We start from the raw sequence: 23,585 nt of genomic DNA on the forward strand, positions 1-23,585 counted from the left end.
ACTATTCACTTTGTCACATTAATATGGACTACCTTTCTAATGTATAATTTGTTTTGGTACACACATGGACTTTAATTTGATTTGTATAGCGCAATTTTTGCTTATTTCTTATTTGAATCTGTACTTTGTAAAATGATTGCCATTGTACTTTAAGCGGTTGTATGCTCACAAAAAAACAAACAAACTGTAAGGCAAAGGCATAATGAGCTAGTATTCCCTGCATACTAGCTCATTATGAAATAATTACCTTAGAACGAAGCTCCCACAGGGCCCCCCAGTCACCGCTGAGGCAGCTGACATGTTCCCTCAGCGTTTATTCGGGGTTTGCAGCTCCGGCGCTGTGAGTGGCCAGACCCGTGATGACATCACTCCTGTGCCTGCGCGCAGGAGCCGTTCGTTCGGCGCGATACACCAGACCTTCACTGCACATGCGCCGCTGATGTCAGTGGCTGCATGGAAGTACAGGTTTAGGAGATATTCATTTTACCTACAGGTAAACCATATTAGCATGCATTAAAAAAAATGTGATTTACTCGAGGGATAAAACCATAATTCTGCCACTTTATTAAACCCTGGTTAGGCCACATCTAAGTATTCTGTCCATTTCTGGTCACCGGTCCTCTGAAGGGATGTGCTGGAGTTGGAGAAAGTCCAAAGAAGGGCAACAAAACTAATAGGAGGACTGGAGGACCTCAATTGCGAAGGCCGGCTGCAAACACTAAAATTTATTCTCGCAGGAGAAGCAACGCTTAAGGGGGGACATGATAGAGCTCTACAAATACCTCAATGGGGATCCCAGCATAGGAAAAAAAATATTCAGTCCCAGAGACTGTAAGAGGACACGGGGCCACACGTTGAGACTGGAGGAGAAGCGGTTTAACCTTAGACTGTGCAGGGGGTTCTTCACTGTCAGGACAATAAGGATGTGGAGCTCTCTCCCACAATTGGTGGTGGCTGTGGGGAGTATTGATATTTTTTAAAAGACTCTTGGATGTACATCTTAAAAAACACAACATACATGGATATGGGAAATAATTATAGACACCTACACAGGTTAAACTGAATGGACTATTGTCTTTTTTCAGCCTTACCTACTATGTAACTATGTAAAATTTTATAGGCTTACCTGTAGGTAAAAATGACCAAGCAGACAATACAACTGCTTTAAGGGACATCTTACACAAACACAGATCTTATGGGGTATCAGGGATGTACATCTCACCCACATTGTACCATCTGTCCTGAACTGGCAGATGAGTAATATGTGCCAAGCACAAGCTGGGCAATGCACCAAGAACCACATCAAAGTTATTGGTTTCATGACTCACAATTCACTAATCTGTGAATATTTTTTCTTTATGGTGTTAACTGTATTTGTTGTGCACCTTATGTTACATTTGAAATGGCCATTGGTAATTAATAGCATTATTGCCAATTTTAGACACATTGCTGAATTGTAGATATTCCAACTCCATTTCATATGTATTCATGTAAAATAAATCAGACAGTTCCCCATGTTTTCTTATCTTTAAATACTGTGGTTGGAGCACCTTTACTATGGCCTCACACATGTCCGGTATAATCCAACCTAATGATTGGGTAGAAATTCCTGTTGTAAATTTCAGGTTCTTCAAAAGCCCTGTCTGTTGCCAAGAAACAAAGGGTTGCCATGAGCCTCTCTCCTGGGCTAATAGCCTTTCTCATACAGGAGTCTTATTTGGAGATATGTGGCCGCACATGAGATAACGGCATCTCAAATAACTCTTGTGTTATCCGCAAATAATTTCAGTAATCCTCAGGTTTGTCAGCAGGTTTACATGTGAGAATTTCTCTTGTTGAAGGAGCCAGTCTTTTGTCCACGCTCTGCTCTTCCTTCTTTTTCTTCATTTTTTTTCTTCTCCTCCACCAAGGCTATTTTTCCAATTACAAGGGCTGCCATTTTTTGCTTTCTATTGTACCTCTGTTTATCCTCATGACACATCACAGGAAGTACCTCCATGGTTAACAGAGGACAGAATTAAAATTAGACTTGAAAAACTTAACATTAATAAATCACCAGGACCAGGTGGCTTGCATCCGAGGGTACTTAGGGAACTCAGTCAAGTAATTGCCAGACCATTGTTCCTAATTTTTACTGACAGTCTACTGACTGGAATGGTACCAGCTGATTGGAAAAAAGCCAATGCAGCAGCAATGTTTAAAAAGTGCCCAAAATACATCCCTGGGAATTACAGACCAGTTAGCCTAACATCAATAGTATGTAAGCTCTTGGAGGGGTTGATAAGGGACTATATACAAGATTTTAGTAATGAGAACAGTATCATTAGCAGTAATCAGCATGGATTCATGAAGAATGGTTTGGCAAGAACCAATCTATTAACCTTCTATGAGGAGGTGAGTTGCCATCTAGATAAAGGAAGGCCTATAGATGTGGTGTATCTGGATTTTGCGAAAGCATTTGACACAGTTTCCCATAAATGTTTACTGTACAAAGTAAGGTCCGTTGGCATGGACCATATGGTGAGTACATGGATTGAAAACTGGCTACAAGGGTGAGTTCAGAGGGTGGTGATAAATGGGGAATACTCTGAATGGTCCGGGGTGGGTAGTGGGGTCCCCCAGGGTTCTGTGCTGGGACCAAACCTATTTAATTTGTTCATAAACGACCTTGAGGATGGGGTAAACAGTTCTCTGTATTTGCGGACGATACCAAGCTAATGTAATGCTTTCGTCTATCTATTAAGTTCTTGCGGTAAAACCGAGGAAGCTTTAGACTTCTGTAGTGTATCAATGCTTTGCTAAACAGAAAAGCTGCACATAAAACTGTAGGATGCACAATACAACACAACTCATAGCTTACAAAAATATGCCTACAAATATAAGCATGTACATTATGTATGCATTAAGTAAACTAAACAGTTACTCAATTTGGGGTTTAAGATGTAATGTCCTTCATGGTTCCTTGCTCAATCCAACTCAAGTTCTCCAAAACTCTCCAGTTTCAGGCAGCCATGTCTTCCTCTCTGAGAGAGAAGAGGAGGGGGAAGAACCCCCAAAAAAGATGGTCCGCTCAAGAACAAACTAGTGTAAACCTAGATAACTTTATTCGTGTCACAATAGATACAAAACAACTATCCACAAACCATGTATTAAAAATAGGACAAGAGTCCTATTATGTACAGGTGGCCACAACAGACAATCCACATACATCTATCACTCATGCACTCGCACCCATATGAATCATTTCAGAGAAGACCCGGGTCTATTCAAAATTCTATAGAGTTCCTAAATAGGATTAAAAAATAATAATTGAATATTTGGCCTTCGGTCTTTCCTCAATAAAGTGCAAATGCTGGTGATTGATGAGATTCCATCCAGATATAATTCCAATAAACAACTAAAGGTGCATATGTCCAAGCAACATAGGGAGCTGGGAAGTCCCGGTTTTATCAGCTAGACAGCGGCAAATCAAAACAAAGGGCAAGTTCACATCTTATGCAGGGAAGGTAAACCGGTGAATAGCCATAAACAAAGTACCTCCTATATGTTGGAGCACTACTTAGCTCACCGTTTGACGTCTTCAGTGAAGGGATGGTGGGGCCCGAGAAAGCTGATGATAGCCGCGCTGATGTAGTGTGGGGAAGCGGTCGTGCGGTGTGTTTGTCTGTTGCAGGTATGAGCTGTTGTTTCCGGATCTTCCCCGAGGGGATGTACGGTGAGTCACAGGGTTCAGACGTTCAGGCGTTCCGCGCTTGATCTAACAGATGGTTGGAAGGAGCGCTCAGTCTCAGTGTCCACCGCAAGACTCAACCTAATATCCGAGAGTCAATCGGCATGTTCCCATGCAATCAAAGGGGTTTCTTCATCGATGTGTGGAGGTCTATGTCCCACCTGTGCATGGGTTAGACGCTTACGCGTTTCGCTTGTTTCCAAGCTTCTTCAGAGCAAATGTGGTGCCAGTAGCTGAATGCTTAAATAGTATTATGGTCAGTATTCAATATCCTTCCATAATAGCCAGCACCTAGACACCAAAGCCTAACCTTAATTTGCATTCACCAATTCGTGCAGTCACACTCATTCATACAGCTGTGTTACAAATACAGACAAACCATTAGTAGTAGTGGGTTCATAAAGATTCTCCAATCTAATCGACTTATGTATAGTCAGATTTTGATGTTCTGTTACTATTACCATTATGGAGAATAATAAAATAAAATAAAGTAAAGTAAAATAGCTTGTCGTGCAGTTGCTATTGGTATACAGAGCCCATAATTAGAGGGTACTGCGATTTCTATGTTGGCAAGACCAAAAGAGAACTGAGAATCAGGACCCGGGTCTTCTCTGAAATGATTCATATGGGTGCGAGTGCATGTGTGATAGATGTATGTGGATTGTCGGTGGTGGCCACCTGTACATAATAGGACTCTTGTCCTATTTTTAATACATGGTTTGTGGATAGTTGTTTTGTATCTATTGTGACACGAATAAAGTTATCTAGGTTTACACTAGTTCGTTCTTGAGCGGACCATCTTTTTTGGGGGTTCTTCCCCCCTCCTCTTCTCTCTCATATATGCAATATGGTCCATTGAACAACCACTTGTTTGATTGTTGACCAAACATTGTCGAGTCAACCAACAAAGGGTACTTGTGATGGTAGGGGTATAATAACTAAGCTAGGCAACTTTTGGCCGTCAACTGAACCTCCCTTATATACCCCTAAACCTAATTTGGATGAATTTAAGGTGTCCCCCTCCCTCTGTCTTCTCATATGTCTTCCTCTCTGTCCTTCCAAACACATCTCTTGTCGGAACTCGGAACACGTTTCTTTCAAAAACTCCCCAAACCCCTCCCGCTCATTTCCTACAAAGAACTTCCTGTCTCAGTTATTTACATATGCTCTTACTAAACCTAAACTCTATATTATTGCTATCAAGACAATACATAGCAACACAGCTAAGCAGGGCAATAACTTCTCAGCAGAATGTGGAAACCTTGCAAGAAGATCTAAACAAATTAATGGAGTGGACAACTACATGGCAAATTAGGTTTAATGTAGAAAAATGTAAAATAATGCATTTGGGTGGTAAAAACATGAATGCAATCTATACACTGGGGGAGAACCTCTGGGGGAATCTAGGATGGGAAAGGACCTGGGGGTCCTAGTAGATGATAGGCTCAGCAATAGTATGCAATGCCAAGCTGCTGCTAACAAAACAAACAGAATATTGTCATGCATTAAAAAGGGATTAACTCCAGAGCTAAAACGATAATTCTCCCACTCTACAAGACTCTGGTCCGGCCGCACCTGGAGTATGCTGTCCAGTTCTGGGCACCAGTCCTCAGGAAGGATGTACTGGAAATGGAGCGAGTACAAAGAAGGGTAACAAAGCTAATAAAGGGACTGGAGGATATTAGTTATGAGGAACGGTTGCAAGCACTGAACTTATTCTCTCTGGAGAAGAGACGCTTGAGAGGGGATATGATTTCAATTCACAAATACCGTACTGGTGACCCCTACAATAGGGATAAAACTTTTTTGTGAAAGTGAGTTTACCAAGACACGTGGCCACTCATTAAAAGTAGAAGAAAAAAGGTTTAACCTTAAACTACGTAGAGGGTTCTTTACTGTAAGAGCGGCAAGGATGTGGAATTCCCTTCCACAGGCGGTGGTCTCAGCGGGGAGCATTGATAGCTTCAAGAAACTATTAGATAATCACTTGAACGACCACAACATACAGGGATATACAATGTAATACTGATACATAATCACACACATAGGTTGGACTGAAGGACTTGTGTCTTTTTTAAACCTCACCTACTATGTAAGACATTTTTCTTTGAGCGAATGGTCGTGCACTATGAGGAAAGAATGCTCTTTTCGTAAATGGCACGACCTGATTTTGTACAGTAGAGGTGTGTCCAGTAGAGGTGTGGTTAAAAGGTTTAACCCCTTGCCACCCAGGCCAATTCTGACACTTCTCTCCTACATGTAAAAAACTTTTTTTTTGCTGGAAAATTACACAGAACCCCCAAACATTATATATTTATTTTTTAGCACCCTAGAGCAGTGATGGTAAACCTTGGCACCCCAGATGTTTTGGAACTACATTTCCCATGATGCTCAACTACACTGCAGAGTGCATGAGCATCATGGGAAATGTAGTTCCAAAACATCTGGGGTGGCAAGGTTCGCCATCACTGCCCTAGAGAATAAAATAGTGATTGTTGCAACTTTTTATCTCGCACAGTATTTGTACAGCAATTTTTCAAACGCATTTTTTTTTTGCATTAAAAAAAAAAACAGTAAAGTTAGTCCAATTTTTTTGTATAATGTGAAAGATGATGTTATGTTGAGTAAATGGATACCTAACATGTCACGCTTCAAAATTGCACACGCTCGTGGAATGGCGCCAAACTTCGGTACTTGAAAATCTCCATAGGTGACGCTATAAGTTGTTTTTTTTTTTATTTACAGGTTACGTGTTTTGAGTTACAGAGGAGGTCTAGGGCTAGAATTATTGCTCTCACTGTAAAGTTCGTGGTGATACCTCACATGTGTGGTTTTAAGGCCCTTTACATATGTGGGTGGGACTTACGTATGCGGGACAGGGACACTTTAAAATGTTTTTTTTTTTTTGTTAATTTTACTTTAAATTTTCTAGTTTGATGCTTTCTTTTTACATTTTTTTGATCACTTTTATTCCTATTACAAGGAATGTAAGCATCCCTTGTAATAGGAATATGGCATGACTGGTCCTCTTTACAGTGAGATCTGGGGTCAATAAGTCCCCAAATCTCACCTCTAGTCTGGGAAGCCTGAAATCAAAAAAAGAAAAAAGATATATTTTTTTCAAATGCAGAGGCCGGGCGTGACGTCGTAACATCGCGCCCGGCCTCTGAATGAACACAGAGACTCCGGGGACCATCTGGCTCACTGGAAATCTCTATGGTCAGCATATGGCACCAGCGGATTCCTTGTCTGGCTCACCGATCACAGCGGTGAGTCGGTAGAAGCACCGGAGGGCAGCGGGAGGTGGGGGGGTGTCCCCTCCCGCCACCTGTAAGAACGATTAATCGGCTGAACAGCCGCTATGATCATTCTTATGGTGTAGGGAATCGCCGGCGCTAAAAGAAGATATCTGAATGATGTCTGTAGCTGCAGGCATCATTCAGATATCACCGCTCAAGCCCGACGGCCCCATATGACATTGGGCGGGCGGCAAGAGGTTAAACAACATGGCATCACTTCCTCTACGCATCACTTCCTCTACTGGCATAGTGTTTGGAAGTACGATTTTCCAACCTAATCGATGGCACACTCGCATGCTGTCCATGAGCACCACTTTCGTTTTATCGCTTGACGGATTATTTGAAATTCGCATCCTGTATGGCCTGCCTAAGTCTGCAAAATTTTGATTTTTTTTTTTTGACGCACTTGCCAATCGCACCCACAAATCTGAGACCAAGCACCTTTGCCCATCACTATGCAGCACAATGCTCTGAATGGTAACAAAGAATAAGATAATAAAACTGACAATTTTATCAGTCAATGGGAATAATATAGTGTCCTCCCATGAAACAAAATATAAACATGTACAATAATATAGATGTTCCTTCTATATATTAGATATGTTTAAAGGCAAAGAAAAAAAAGGCAAATAAAAAAAAATGTACAATTGCTACACGAGCCATATTGTAACTCCAATATTATTAAAAATGACCTTTCCTTTATCACTGTGCAGAGTTGTAACTTTCTTTAGGCTGGGTTCCCACTGATACAAATTAGATGACCGTTTCACCGCATCCAGTTCACATGACAGGAGTTTGTGATTGTCTCTCTAAGGAGCCGGTTCCCACATCTCCGTGGCGGCTGCAGAGCGCATTGCACAGGAGTCCTATGCGTCTTTTGGCTCAGTTTCAGGTCCGAATTCAGGCAAAAATTTGGGCCCGATTCATTCCTGAAACTGAGAACAGGGACGCACTGGAAACCTGATTGTCAGCCACATCCATCTGCAGTGTGAACCCAGCCTTACAATTTAATGCAATACAGTAGTCCGGAGGTGTTTTGTACACAGTTGATGTACGAAACTCCCCCGAGAGAAATGTAATTTCCTGCTTGTGTGATTGGCTCACTGTTTTTCCCACAACTCTGGACTAACATACAAGCTAAATTTAAGGCATCCTCTGTAACAAAATTTCATATTTGGTGAGATACTCTCAAAAGCCTAAAGGAGACGTACAGCCAAAGCTTGTTTGGCTGTACTTCTCCTGTGGATCACAGGAGTGCAGTTTGTTGGTCCTGTGACCAATTTTCAACAGACAGTGGGCTGAGGTTACACAGCTGGTCCAGGCTCGTAAAGGGTCAGATCCATATGGTTGGGATCCACCCACATGCCTGGACCGGCACCCAGCTCAGCCTTACAGTGAGCCGCTGATCGCCTAAGCCAGTTTCTCCCGCAGTTGAGCCCAGCGCTCCAGTGAACATGGGAGGGGGGGGAGAGGAGAGAGCCAGTGACTGACAGTCACCAGCTCTGTGCTCACAGAGCTCTGAGAACTGAGCCATCGGCAGTGTTTGATCACTCGGTTCTCCCCCTATTTCTTTTAATCACTTCTAAAGGGATGCCTGCACTGGAACTTTCTATATTCGATCACTGCAAGTGCATCAGCTGAGCAATAAATGAAAGATTCACACTCATTCAGATTCACTTTGCACATCGACATAAAATAAACAGCTTCTTCAGAATGGGAAAAGGTAGAAATTTACAACAAAGTTTTTTCAAGTTTCTGGCAATGAACATTAATCACCCAGAGGGGATTGTGTTTTCAACAAAAGTGGTTGCACGTTAAAATTGAAAAAAAAAGTTTATTCTTCCCTTTTTATATAGAATTCTGACTTTTTTTTTTCCTGTATAGGTGGACTGAGGAATCGATCTTGTCATGTTGGTCATTATAGTTACAACAAAGTCCCACAGGAAACGAGTCATATGGGTGTTTTAATGGACTGAAAGTCTTATTGCAGTTCACTGGAGGATTCCCACAGGGCACAAGCCATATTGGTGTTCTTAATGTCATAAATGTTTTAAATGCTCTTCAACATCGGCCCAGGTTCAGAGGACATCAGGCAATTCGGTGTTCTGAAAGTAATAATAGCTTTACAGCCCATGTATACATAAGAGGAGTCATTTCGAAAGCTATTGTTTGGAATCTGACAAAAGGTTTTAACATGAAGACAAAACGTATCAGACACCAGCAGGTTCACACTGTAGAGAAGCCATATCATTGTTCTGAATGTGATAAAGCTTTTTTATATAAGTCAAATCTTTTTGTACACCAGAAGATTCACACTGGAGAGAAACCATTTCAGTGTTCTGAATGTGACAAAGCTTTTACATCGAACGCAGATCTGATCAGACACCAGAGGGTTCACACTGGAGAGAAGCCTTATCAGTGTTCTGAATGTGACAAAACTTTTAAATTTAAGGAAGGCCTTAATGTACACAAGAGGATTCACACAGGAGAGAAACCATTTCAGTGTTCCAAATGTGACAAATCTTTTCTACAGAAGGCACAGCTTATCTCACACCACTGGGTTCACAGTGGAGAGAAACCATATCAATGTTCTGAATGTGACAAAGCTTTTATAACAAAATCAGGTCTTATCATACATAAGATGAATCACACTGGAGAGAAGCCATATGAGTGTTCTGAATGTGATAAAGCTTTCAAAGTGAAGGCTAATCTTCTCTCACACCAGAAGATTCACACTGGTGAGAAGCTGTATCAGTGTTCTGAATGTGATAAAGATTTTGCACATAAGGAAAGCCTTATCAAACACCAGAGGATTCACACGGGAGAGAAGCGGTATCGGTGTTCAGAATGTGGGAAAGCTTTTGCAACCAAGAATCAGGTTATCCAACACCAGAAGATTCACACGGGAGAGAAGCCATATCAGTGTTCTGAATGTGGCAAAGCTTTTACAATGAAGGCAGCTCTTATCAGACACCAGAAGATTCACATTGGAGAGAAGCCATATAAATGTTCGGTATGTGGTAAAACTTTTAGACATACTGAAAGCCTTCTCACACACCAGAAAGTTCACACAGGAAAGAAGCCACATCAGTGTTCTGTATGTAACATGACCTTTGCATTGAACTCAGAGCTAACCGTTCACCAGATACTTCACACTGGAGAGAGGCCATATCATTGTTCTGAATGTGATAAAGCTTTTACACACAAGTCAAAGCTTTTCGCACACCAGAAGATTCACACTGGGGAGAAGCCATTTCAGTGTTCAGAATGCGACAAAGCTTTTCAAGTAAAATCAATGCTCGTCATACATGAGAGGATTCACACTGGAGAGAAGCCATATCAGTGTTCTGAATGTGACAAAGCTTTTCCCTGCAAGAAGGTGTTTATCAGACACCAGAGGATTCACGCTGGAGAGAAGCCATATCAATGCTCTGAGTGTGACAAAGCTTTTACAATGCAGCCAGAGTTTATCAGACACAAGATGGTTCACACTGGAGAGAAGCCTTATCAATGTTCTGAGTGTGGTAAAGATTTTGCACGTAAGGAAAACCTTATCAGACACCAGATAGTTCACTCTGGAGTGAAGCAATTTCAATGTACAGAATGTGATAAAGCTTTTAAACATAAGGAAAGCTTTATTATACACCAGAAGGCTCACAAGGGAGAGAATCCATATCAGTGTACGGAATGTGGCAAAGCTTTTACAGTGAAAAAAGATCTCATCAGACATCAAAGGACTCACACTGGAGAGAAGCCTTATGAGTGTACTGAATGTGATAAAGCTTTTACAAACAAAGTAGGTCTTATCAGACACCAGAGGGTCCACACTGGAGAGAAGCCAGAATGAGACAAAGCTTTTATGATTAATGCAGGGCTAATCAAACACCAAAAGATTCACAAGCTTCAGCTACAGTGAGAAAATTGGGAGAATGGGGACTATAAAGGGGGTAACATCCTAAGCCACAATAAGAGTTGCTGGTGTCTCTTTAGTTTCACACCTCATGTCATCCCACAACCTAGTGAAAAAGTGTAATGCTACCTTAAAAAACAAACTAAAAATTGTGAGCAAACAAGAATGTAATGGATGGATTCCTTGAAATTAGTACTTATCTCCAGCTGCACACACCTATAGTCTGTGAACATTTTACCTTTTTGATATTTTTTTTTAGAGAAGCACCAACGACTGAACTGTGTTTCCTCATGATTCACATCTTGCTCATTTCCTGTTTTAAGAGGTTTGATTGAACATGTAATGCATTTTCATCCTTCACTAACTGAGCTGTGCCTTTTCATTGCCAGATCCTGAGCTAATGCAATACCAACTCTGCTTCAGTACCAGAGACTAGGTAGTAGTCAAGTGGCATCTTGCCACGTCTTTAAAGTCTTAGCGGGAAAGTCCTTTCTATATTCTTCTGACTGTTGATTCATCATCAGTGATGCTTGAAGGTTCGAGCTAATTCCACCTTGTCCACATCTCTCATTATACATTCTACATCTCTTCCCATAATCCACGCTTTCTTTCAACATTCCACCCAATGGATGACATCTTCAAAGGCAGGTCTCGGCAGAGACATCAGCCAAGGAGAAGTCTTTGTTCAGTGAGACTTCCTAAGCTGACGTAAGCCTTCCAACAGTGAGTTGCTACTGTTTTTTGGAATGAGCTTGACAGTACCAATAAAACCCAGCTGGTCATATGTGTTCCATCCAATTTTTCTGCAAGTGTAAAAGATTCCATCAGGTGAAGATTGGATGTCCTTCCCATCTTATTTCTCTGTCCAGCTATTGCTCCATAGACCAGTGTTTCTCAACTCCAGTCCTCGAGGCGCCCCAACAGGTCATGTTTTCAGGCTTACCATTATTTTGCACAGGTGATTTGATAAGTTTTACTGCTTTAGTAATACCACAGCCGTTTCATCTGAGGGAAATCCTGAAAACATGACCTGTTGGGGCGCCTTGAGGACTGGAGTTGAGAAACGCTGCCATAGACTAATCACACAGTATAGCTATATTGCTACAATTGGGGTTCTCTTTATTGACTTTGCGTGGACAGAGTTCTTTTTTGGAAAAGTTTTGTTTGCGGAAAACAATATTTGATCCTAGAAATGTTATGATGTTGGCCATAAGGTTTAATTATGGGCAATGCTGAAATCTGTCATTAACCATTTTAGTCCCCCAGCCTTTCTCCCCTTAAGTCCCAGAGAGTTTTGTTTTTTCATTTTTTTCATTTTTGGTAATGTCTTAGTTCTGTGCATTATACCTTTTTACCATTTGTTGTCTACCAAAGTGAATTCTACTTCAGTTTTTTGGGACGGATAGGGCTTTCATTTGGTAGGATATTTAGATACATATTGTAGGGGTTATATTTTACCATTGGTCTCCCTCTTACCTTGCCTTGGCTACAGGGCCCTGGAATTCCTGTTATAGACCACACACCCTGGATTATACAAAACAGAGACTTGTTTATTGGGTGTGTCTCATCAGATTAAGTATACAAAACAGGTGGGAGGTGACATCTCTCTGCCCACTGATCAGGTACAAATATAATGCATATTATGATAGGTGCATGTCAAATGACAGATTTCCTTTATTATAAGAAAAAGACCTCCTTGATTCATTTAACCAATCATAGAGATACACATATTTAGAATTCTTTAGTATTAGTATCTAGGCAAATTATACTGTTATAGAAGAGTTTATAAAAAAACTCCAGCGGATTCGTATGTCTAACAGCTGAGGCATTTGCAAATTCCTCATATTACCATATATACTTGAGTATAAGCCGACCCGAATATAAGCCGAGGCACCTAATTTTACCACAAAAAACTGGGAGAACTTATTGACTTGAGTATAAGCCTAGGGTGAGAAATGCGCCGCTACTGTAAGTGGTAAAGAGGGTCAACAATGCCCATTTGCAGCCTCACTGTGCCCATTTGCAGCCTCACTGTGCCCATTTGCAGCCATAGGTCCCCCGAACTGCAAACTCGGTAGTTTGGGGTTCCTAGATGCCCCCCTAGCTGCAGCCAAAATTTGGGGTCTCTGGACCCAAAGGGTCCCGAAATGACATTGCTGCAGATGAATACAGTTGACCAACTTTGGGGCCCTGTATCTCTGGGCCACTTAGTGCTAGCAATACCAAATTTGGTGTGCAAACCCAGTGGAACTAGCACTACAACATATCCAAAGTGAGGGTTTCTAGCACCAAGTGGCCCCAAGATACAGGGCCCCAAATTCGGTTCAGAAAATGTGATTCTCTGCTGCAGAAACGTGATTGACTCGAGTATAAGCCGAGGGGGGCATTTTCAGCACAAAAAAATGTGCTGAAAAACTCGGCTTATACTCGAGTACATACGGTAAGTTTTAATTTTAATACACAAGCTTACTGCAGCAATGTTCTAAGCTCCTTTAAACTGAATTGTTGAAGAGGCACTCTACAGCCTGAAATATAATTCATCATTATATTAAACAATTGTTTAACTTTTCACATATATATTAATTTTTTTTTGGCTTTTATTATTATTAGGAATAAATAGTAAAAAAATAAAAATAAAAAAAAAGCATTTCCCTGTAATTAGGTAATTTATACACCCCCAATTTTTTTATTATATAATCAACAAAGTCTGCTGATTTCAAATAATATCACAATAGTGTGACTTTTATGTAATGTAGCGGAATGGTAAAGCTCAAAGTGATAGTCCACATTTTACTTTAGGAGAGCTTCATTCCCTTTTTTTTATATACACTTTAATTTTCTCTTGGTGGGTCCTGGAAATGGTCAGTGGAGACCAGATTCAGACCCACACAGGCATCCGTGCAGCAGCAGATCACTTCCAACAATGATCTATTGCTGGCTGCAACCAGTATCTCTAGAGTGGATATGTTTTATACAGCAAACGTTTCATAAATGTCGAATGATGAATAAGATGACCCAGTGTACTGGAGTCATGGAGCAGATAACCAGTGAAACCATTGATGATATAGCAGATCTGACAGCAGAAGTGGCTCAAACACCTAAGGCCAGCCATGCACGGTTCAAATCTCGGTCAGTTCAGCAGGAAAAGGCTGAGATGCGAACCGTTTAAGGGTAGGTTGAATGTACCAAGTTGATGGATTTAATCAACTTGGGTTCCACACCAGCCTGCCGGATTCTCTTAAGATTATCGATAGCCATAGCGATTATCACTGTCTTCTCCCGGCGAGGACGGCTGCCCCTGTCGGGAGCAGACAATAGATTGGCAGAAAATAAGTTTGCACTGTGTATGGCTGGCCTAAGACGGTGTCACAGAACTGCATAGCTGCTGACTATCTCTCAGATGCCCAAGGTGGAGTCTACCACTGTCAGAGAGTGTTGTCCTCATATGAGATCCTCCTGGTTCTGAAATGAATGTACATCTACACAAGATAAAGGAGTTCGAAGAGGTACTAGATTGGGAGTAAGTAGGATCCATTTTCTTGGATGAGTTGATTTGGAACATGGTTGGATAATATGGTTGTAAAACAAAAAGTGGGTGGGTATCAGCGCTAAAACCAATAGAACATATAAAATGTGAAATAGCAGCCAGCACAGTTCGTTGATCACAAACACAATATAGTCCCAAATGCAGCGCTTAATAAAACAGAAAAAAGTTCATTCACTGAAGATGGCCCGCTTTGGTTTAACAGACGCTCTGGTACAAGCCTTCCGAGGACTACCCTCCTAAGCCGTACGGCAGCGACATTGGCATACACAATACTCTACATTTACCATGAATAATATGAGTATAGCCTATATTTCAAGTGTATAGATGTGCAGATTATGAAACGTGTTCTTTGTTGATATTTCTCCAGTCAAATGTATAACTATCTATACCTAATGTAATGACTACAAATCTGTTGTGCTTGTTTGTATAACTTGAAAATCTAATAAACTTTTTGGAAAAAAAAAGTTCATTCACTGAAGATGTAGATAGTATGAAAAGCCCTTCACCGCTTCCAGTGTATAAGGAAAAGAGGACTCAACACCCAGGTGTGTCAATAATGCTTACCAGATAAAGATTTAAGATGAGCCTCAAATCACTAATCACTAATCCACCAATGTGGATGTCACTCTCCGAAAACGAATCCTCCAACAAATCATCAATCATCCAACGGAAAAAAAGGCCACCATTCAAAATAATTTCCAAAGTCAGGGCAGGAGTCATGGAATGTCAAACCTCAGCATTTCTCCTCTACTGCCACTTCCAGTAACGTCTCCTCGATATACTTCTACAACACATCCACCCAAAATGTCATATTTCAGTGAAAGGAGTCTGGTGGAATGGATCGCAAGCTGATTGTATTACTTAAAAGCACTAAGAAGCAATGCTACTTATTTAAATATTACCTATATATATAAAACATCTTCCGAAATTCGAATATCATATACAATGAAATCGAATTTGAATAGAAAAGATTAGAATAGAAAATAATAGAATAGCATAGAAATATATATATATATATATATATCTATCACCTTCCGAAATTTGAATCTTGAATAGAATGAATTCGAATTTGAATACAAAAGAATAGAATAGAAAAGAATAAACTAGAAAAAACATATATTATATTTTTTTCTATTCTGTTCCATTGTTTTTCTATGCTATTCTTTTCAATTCTATTCTAAACTTTTCTATTCGAATTCAAATTCATTCTATACGAAATTTGAATTTCGGAAGATGGCTTCTAAAGTTCGAATTTCATATAGAATGAATTACAATTTGAATACAAAAGATTAGAATAGAAAATAATATAAAAGAATAGACTAGAAAAACAAAAGAACAGAATAGAATAAAATATAATATATATATTATATTTTATTCTATTCTGTTCTATTGTTTTTCTAGTCTATTCTTTTCTACTGTATTCTAATCTTTTCTATTCGAATTTGAATTCATTTTATATGAAATTAGAATTTTGGAAGATAGTTTTATTTATATATATATATATATATATATATATATATATATATATATATATATATATATATATATATATATATATATATATATATATATATATATATATATATATATATATATATATATATAGTTAAGAAGATAGTTATATATATATTATATATTCCTGTTGGATTGTTTTTCTATGCTGTTCTTTTCTATTATTTTCCATTCTATTATAATCTTTTCTATTCAAATTTTAGAAATTTCTGAAATTCTAATTTCATATAGAATGAATTTGATTAGAAAAGAATAGAAAATAATAAAATAGAAAAACAATAGAACAGAATAGAATAAAATAAAATATATATCATATTTCATTCTATTCTGTTCTATTGTTTTTCTAGTCTATTCTTTTCTATTATTTTCTATTCTATTCTAATTCATTCTATACGAAATTCAGAAAATGGTTTATATAATATATATATATATATATATATATATATATATATATATATATATATATATATATATATATATATATATATATATATATATGAATTTGAATAGAAAAGACTAGAATAGAAAAAACAATAGAACAGATTAGAAATATATATATATATATATATATATATATATATATATAAAACCATTTTCGGAAATTCGAATTTGGTACAGAATGAATTAGAATAGAAAAGATTAGAAATTAATATATTATTTTTTTCTATTCTGTTCTATTGCTTTTCTATGCTATTCTTTTCTATTATTTTTTATTCTTTTCTATTTTTTTCTATTGGAATTTGATTTCATTCGATACGAATTTCGGAAAATGGTTATATATACTTAACTTTTTCAAATTCGGTCAAATTTTTTCGAATTCTGTAGATTTTTTTTCGAATTCGGTAAATTTTTTTTCGAATGTTTTCGAATGCGGGCAAATTTTTTCGTATTCAAAATGAAGCGAATCCCGAAAACGAACGGATGCAATGAATTTAACTAAACTAATTCAGTTAAATAACGAATCGAAATGAAACGAAACAATTTTTTTCATCCTGCACATGTCTACATGTGGAGGGTACCCCAGCTTTGGGTTGGCTAAATCTTGTGTTATAATTGAGCTGTACCCAGCTGAGCTGCAATCTATCTTTTAGGTCTGCGGGCCTTTTCTGGAACGTTTTGTTTACAAGTTTAAATTAGTATTTTTTGCTAGAAACTTACTCAGAACTCCCCAAACATTATATATGTTTTTTTTAGCAGAGACCCCAGCGAATAAAAATTGCGGTTGTTGCAACTTTTTATGTCACACGGTATTTGCGTAACAATTTTTCATGAATTAAAAAATAACAAAACAGTAAAGTTAGCCCAATTTTTTAATATAATGCGAAAGATGACATTACGCCGAGTAAATAAATACCTAACATGTCATGCTTTAAAATTGCGCACACATGTGGAATGGCGCCAAACTTTGGTACTTAAAAATCTCCATAAGCGACTGTCGGGGACTTGAACCAGACGGCTGACTAGCCCCCACTCAGGATCCCAGGAACACACAAATGACATGCACACACGATGAGGTAAAAAATATGTTAATTTTATTAAGGGGAATATCTCTTGGCTTTATACAAAATGAAAGGTAGGATGGATTTCAATACATTACATCTCTTTCTTTCCAACGGCATTGTTTACTTCTGCCGGCCAGACGTGACATTGCACCCGGGCCTCCAAAGGTCATAGAGATGACTGGGGACCATCTGGTCTCCGAAAATCTCTATGATCCACTTCCGATGGCGACGGATTCCTTCTCCAGCTCACTGATCGCATGGGCGAGCTGGTAGAAGCAATGGAGGGCAGCGTGAGGGGGGGGATGTCCCCTCCCCCCACCTGTAAGAATGATCAAGTGGCCACTATGATTGTTCTTACAGTACACAGAATCGCCAGCTATAAAAGATAATATCTGCATGATGCCTGTAGCTGCACTCATCATTCAGATATCCCCACTCAAAGCCAAAGACGTAATTTGATGTCCTTGGGCTGGAAGTGGTTAAACGTGGTGGTTGATTGCTCCTGTCTGCTGCTGGAAGAAAGTTATAGCCATGGTGCAGGAAGACCGATCACTGGGGTTGTGACAGTGTTACCAACCAATTAGATTGAAATTTACTGACAAGACACCCAAAATTTTCTGGCACAGACAAGTTTTTACTGGCTTTTCCAAAAGTTACAAAATTACAGTTTTAAGTGCAAATTTCAGTATTTAAGCTACAAAAAAGTACAGTATGCAATATGTAATTTAAGGTAGATATTACGGAAAAGAACATATTTCTTGTTTTATTTTCAATAAGATAAGTAAGTAGCTCAGGGACAGGGGGCAAGAAATTAAAATATGGGTGATGCACACATGAAATTGACTCTCACAGTGATGCTGACAGCAGTGTGCAGCAGCACAGATCACCGACCCAACACGTCCCCTCCTAAGTCACAGTGACAGTCTGTCTCCATGCAAGGTGGTCCCTTCAACCCACTCTAGTCAAAACAGCACTGACAGTCCCTCTCCCGGCTTGCCTTGCTTCTGTCCCGCAGACCCGCACATGGGTTTCTGGCCGCTCGCCTCGGCTCCCTTGCACCATGACATCACACAACGCGCTCAAGCACCCCTTTGCCAGTACCACCCTCCCGCCAGTGGCACAGACATATTTTTTACTGGCAACCTTTTCCTGTCACTGGCATTTACTGGCAGGAGAAAAGTGGCCATTTTTTACTGGCTGCCAGTAAAATTACTGACGGTTGGCAACACTGGGTTGTGAATGTTTATTGGACCCTAGCTAATTCCTGTGAGGCTGACCCGGAAGACACGGCTGGAGAGAAGATAAATATTTGGGAGGATCTGATGAAAGTTTTCTCTCCCCTTGAGCTTCTGCCCAAGAATGTGTGTTTTAGAGAAACTATTACTAGGTTTTAGGAGGCGCCATGTGCTAGAGGCCTTAGGAAATTTACCTGTTGAAGATGGGCTGGAGAAGGAAACTGTCACAGAAGAATGTTGCAGGGGAAGCTGCTGGCTGACTATCGTGCTTAGAACCATTTGTCTATAGCTCCAGGTACTGAAGCGCTCATCGAGTGTTAAGCGTCAGGTGTTACAGAAGGACTATGATTGCTCTCATAGGGTCATGGATTTACTTGGCTGTGCCCTTTCCATTAGCATTATTTTTGAGGCTTCTACTAAAGGGACAGATATCGCTGAAATACTTTTTTTTCATTACGTGTCCTCCAAGATTTGTGTGCCTTGGGTATCCTGCACCCTAAACCTTCCTTCCTGCATTTTTGTCTGAGACATGTAATAAATCTTAAAAAAAGACCTCTAGACTGGACACGCATGCAAGGTAATGGCACTGTAACCCAATTATGCAATCAGGGCCGATAAGAGTCACACTGCCTGACTTGCCGCAACACAAGAGTCCTTCCATGTCGATAAAAATTAAATATCTATTTATTTCATCCTAGGAGTACACGTGTTCCAAACAGAGCCAACACTAACATGTTACAGCCCATCAGGGTCTTACTCATAGAACCATGAGTAAGGCCTTGATAGGCTGAAATGCATTAGTGTTGTCTCTGTTTGGAACATGTGTGCTTCTAGGACGAAATAAAGAGACATTTTATTCATCCTCACCTGTTTGATGATTTTATCTACATGGAAGACCTCTAGACTGGAGTCTGAATTTTTTTTGGTGTGCTATTATGACTGGAAACAGAGCGAGGAGTCTGTGAACCGGTAAAAGGGACCAAATTAATTTCTAATGGCCCTTCGGGGGTCATTGCTACACTAGGGTGGTTTGCATAGTTAACTTGCCTAAGTACGTCCCTTCCTTCAGACTGACATTCACCCATTCTTCTGACCTGTGATGCTCCTGTGTGTTTGTTTTGCCCTTTACAAATATGGCTGCTGTGCCCTCTTCACTTTATGATGAGTTCATCAAGAGTGATCTGTCTATTGTAAGGGATAATTAGGTAAAACCTTCAAGGGAGAAATACTGGAGAAAAGGAGTGGGAATATACCCCACCTGTAAGTATTTACCGTGGACTAAGCAGCTTGTAAGAGGATCTTTAATGCAAAATTTAATATGTACAAAAAACTGGATTTAAATCAAAACCCAGGCAGATAGAGTTAAAAACAGACAACATTGTCTACAGTAGCAGCAGCTGCGTCAATCATACCGCTCACTCATGCATCACTTACATATGAGTCTGTATTCTAATGGTGGCCTGGAGTAAGCTACAGTATATGGGCCACTCAACAGGTGGTTGCAAAGTTCAGTAAGGCCCGGAAGGGAAAGAAGAAAATAGTGCAGGGCCAGGCATGACAGTGTGTGAGGGGAGACAACAAATGGTTAACAAATGGTTAAGCAGGAAAGTGTAACAGGAAGGGGATGGTAAGGCTTGGAGAAGACAGAGGGGGAGGAGCGGTATTTATTAAGGGGGAGGCGGGATTTCTGGGCAGCAGAGGAAGGGACAGAAAGGAGGAAGCAGTTTGTCACATGCTGCTGTCCTCCATCATCATGGCCGACATCGACCTTATTCTGGCTCATTTGAGGGCGGCTGCAGCGAGCAAGGGACCAGAGTGGCTGCACAGCCAAGTGTCCTCCCTTATCGCGGACCAGGCCTCGGGGTCAGCAGTAGGAGGTGAGGTGTCCCTACGTGCTCGGAGGTCTAGGCCTCCGGAGCATCTAGTCCTCCACCAGAGCTTTGCGCCACACTAGGAGCCCTCCAAGGGACCCGCCAGAGAAGTGACCACTGGCTTCCAACGGCGCGGGGCCCAGTCAGAATCCTCGCCGCTGCCGGAGCTTGGTGGGCAGGGCTATGGGCTGCCATGGCGCTGCCATGGCGCCTCTTCCCCGTCCAGGCGTTGCGGGTGTCAGGAGCAAGCGGTCTCCCCCCTAAGCAGTTCCTACACGAGGGGAGACTCAGCATGGTAGAAGTGCAGCCACAGCCTTCAGGCCATCACCAGACTCAGACAGTGGGTCCAAGCGGTGACGGGAGGATCGGAGGAAGACGCCAGGGACAGACTGCCGGGGATCCACAGAGGGCATGCGCAGTAGCACTGCAGCAAATGGATCCAGTGCTGGTGGGCGGGCACAGATACGGCAGGGATTCACAGCCTCTAGGCCCTCATCGCCTGGGAGGCTGCAGATGCCAGTGCAATAGGCTTCTGAGGTATGGTCCGAAGAAAAGCTATCCTGCCCAAAGGGTTGCCGCAGAATCGTGCGGGAGCAGCAGCTGTTGGGGGCATGCCCGGTAAGTCATCCGTTTTGTCTAATGTTTGTTTAACTGATGCACTGTGTGGTTTGCTGGGGGTGTCGCAGTGGCGGTTAGAGCCATGCCACATCATCTGCGGCCACAGCAGCTGGCCCACAGGTGTTCCGCCTGCCAATTCTGGGACAGTGGCGCAGCTGAAGGACTTGTTGGGGGTCTGCAAGACTTAGTACAATGCTTTGCTAGGGGGCAGGGTCAGGCCCCTCAGGTGTCACCTTGGGTGCAAATAGTTGTCGAGGCTAGGGAGGAGGGCGGGGGGGACGGAGCAGAATGTGGGTACAAGTGTCCCTCTGTGCCCTTGGAAGCGGCGTCGGTGAGTACGAAGGCTGGGGACAAGACGGGAGGGGTGCAGGAAACCATGGGCAGGACTGATTTGGTAAGTATTGCAGATGCCACAGAATGCGAAGTGTACGTGTGCTTTAAAGGACCGTTGGGGGCACATTTGAAGCAGGAGGTCCGGGACAAAATTTGCAAGGGTGAGTATGTGGAGATCTTCTCCTTATTGCCCCTGGATACATTTAATTTGGATAGGGTCAAGCCCGACGACTCCAAGGAGGATGAGGAGAAGCGGAGGTACATATTGATTCCACGGACGTTCGTTAACTGGTTACAGGCGTTCGCCATCATGGCGAGCGTTATAGGTGAGAAGAATCCGGAACATTGTTTAGCTCTGTTCTGTTACATGGACGCCATCGGCGAGGCTCACCGGGTCTAAGGGGGGGTTGGCCTGGCTAAGATACGACGAACAGTTTAGGCAGCGCAGGGCTGTCTGTCCGTCGCTTCGTTGAGATTATAAAGACATCAGCCTCTGGATGCGCCTGATGTCCTCGGCTCGGGCCCCAAGTCAGTTTTTTCAGGGGGGGCAGGGATGCACCTTCTCTGGACTACCGGCCGGGAAAAAATGGGGGATATGCTGGCAGTATAACGAGGGCTCCTGTTTGGGAGTCCTGTCTGTTCAAGCATGAGTTCTCCAGCTGTGGGGGCACACATTCCGTGTCCCAATGCTTCAAAAAAGGTAAGCATGCTGCTGAGTTTGCTCACAAGAGGGATGACGCTGGTGAGGGGGGAAAGGATGCAACCTTTTCTAAATAGATACCCTGATTGAAAAAATTCTTGGCCGTGGGTTTCTTGGAGTTTTTTAGGATCCCATGGTCCTTGTCAAATGTCCTGCCTATGGTGCAGAATTTGCGATCTGTGCTGCAACATCCGGGGTGGTTTCTGAGAAATTGGCAAAGAAAGTTGCACTGGATCGGATGGGTGGGCCGTTCTCGGTAAAGCCTTTGCAGGATTTGGTTGTTTCACCTTTGGGGGTGGTGCCCAAGAAGGAACCACACAATTTTCACCTTATTCACCATCTGTCTTTTCCCAAAGGGGGTTCAGTTAAAGATTCGATAGACCCTGAGGCTTGCACGGTGTCCTATACTTCGTTTGATGCAGCTGTTAGGTGGGTTAGGCAATATGGACAGGGGGTGCTGATGACAAAATCCGACATTGAGTCTGCTTTTCGCTTGCTCCCAGTACATCCGGACAGTTTTTGGCTGCTGGGGTGCTGCTGGCAAGAGGAGTTTTATGTGGATCGCTGCCTGCCCATGGGTTGCTCCATTTCATGTGCCGTATTTGAAATGATCAGCTTTTTTTTGGAATGGGTGGTTAAAGATGTGTTGGGCCTGGATTCTGTCATCCATTATTTGGATGATTTCCTTTGCGTGTGTGCGATTCTCCTGTCCACGTTGCAGCACATTGCGGGAAGGTTCGGTATTCTGTTGGCGGCAAATGAAACTGAGGGCCCGACTACAGAGATCAGTTTCTTGGGCATAGTTCTAGACTCTGACACCATGAAATGCAGCCTGCTGGAGGACAAATTAGCGGCGCTCAAGCTGGAGATTCGTGGGATCTTGGGACAGCGCAAAGTTCAGCTCCGGACGTTACAGTCATTGCTGGGGAAGTTTAATTTTGCCTGTGGCATTATCCCTATGGGTAGGGGTTTTTTGCCGATGGCTGGCTCTAATTTTGACTTAGAGCTAGTTATAGACATGGCTGGGTCTGGGAGATATGGGATGAGTCTTGTCAGAACTTGAAGATTAGGTTGAACTGTGACAACATGGGAGTGCAAGTCAAGCCGCATCTCAGCATCGTCGCAACCAGTAATACGGCTGCTGCGGTGCTTGCAATTAAACATCTTTCTATATGCCGTTCATCTGCCGGGTGTCGACAACACATTGTCTGACGCCTTATCTCGGTTTCAGTGGGACAGGTTCAGAGATTTGGCTCTGGCGGAAGAGAAGCAGGGAATTCCTTGCCCGGGTTGGTTATGGGAGATTGCCCTGGAGTCGCCACTGGATG

At 41.7% G+C, this 23,585-nt stretch overlaps 1 protein-coding gene across 1 annotated transcript in view; it reads left to right on the top strand.

The window, feature by feature from the left end:
- LOC141126682 (uncharacterized) overlaps positions 1-23,585 on the top strand; it is a 132,110-nt gene that overhangs the window by 44,637 nt on the left and 63,888 nt on the right. The window contains exon 2 of the mRNA XM_073612647.1: positions 8,914-10,568. Within this exon, the coding sequence (XP_073468748.1) occupies positions 9,224-10,568 (1,345 nt within the window). The 5' untranslated portion in view covers positions 8,914-9,223. The remainder of the gene's footprint in view (positions 1-8,913; positions 10,569-23,585) is intronic.

The sequence above is a fragment of the Aquarana catesbeiana genome, linkage group LG02, assembly GCF_042186555.1.
Source record: "Aquarana catesbeiana isolate 2022-GZ linkage group LG02, ASM4218655v1, whole genome shotgun sequence".
NCBI lineage: Eukaryota > Metazoa > Chordata > Amphibia > Anura > Ranidae > Aquarana > Aquarana catesbeiana.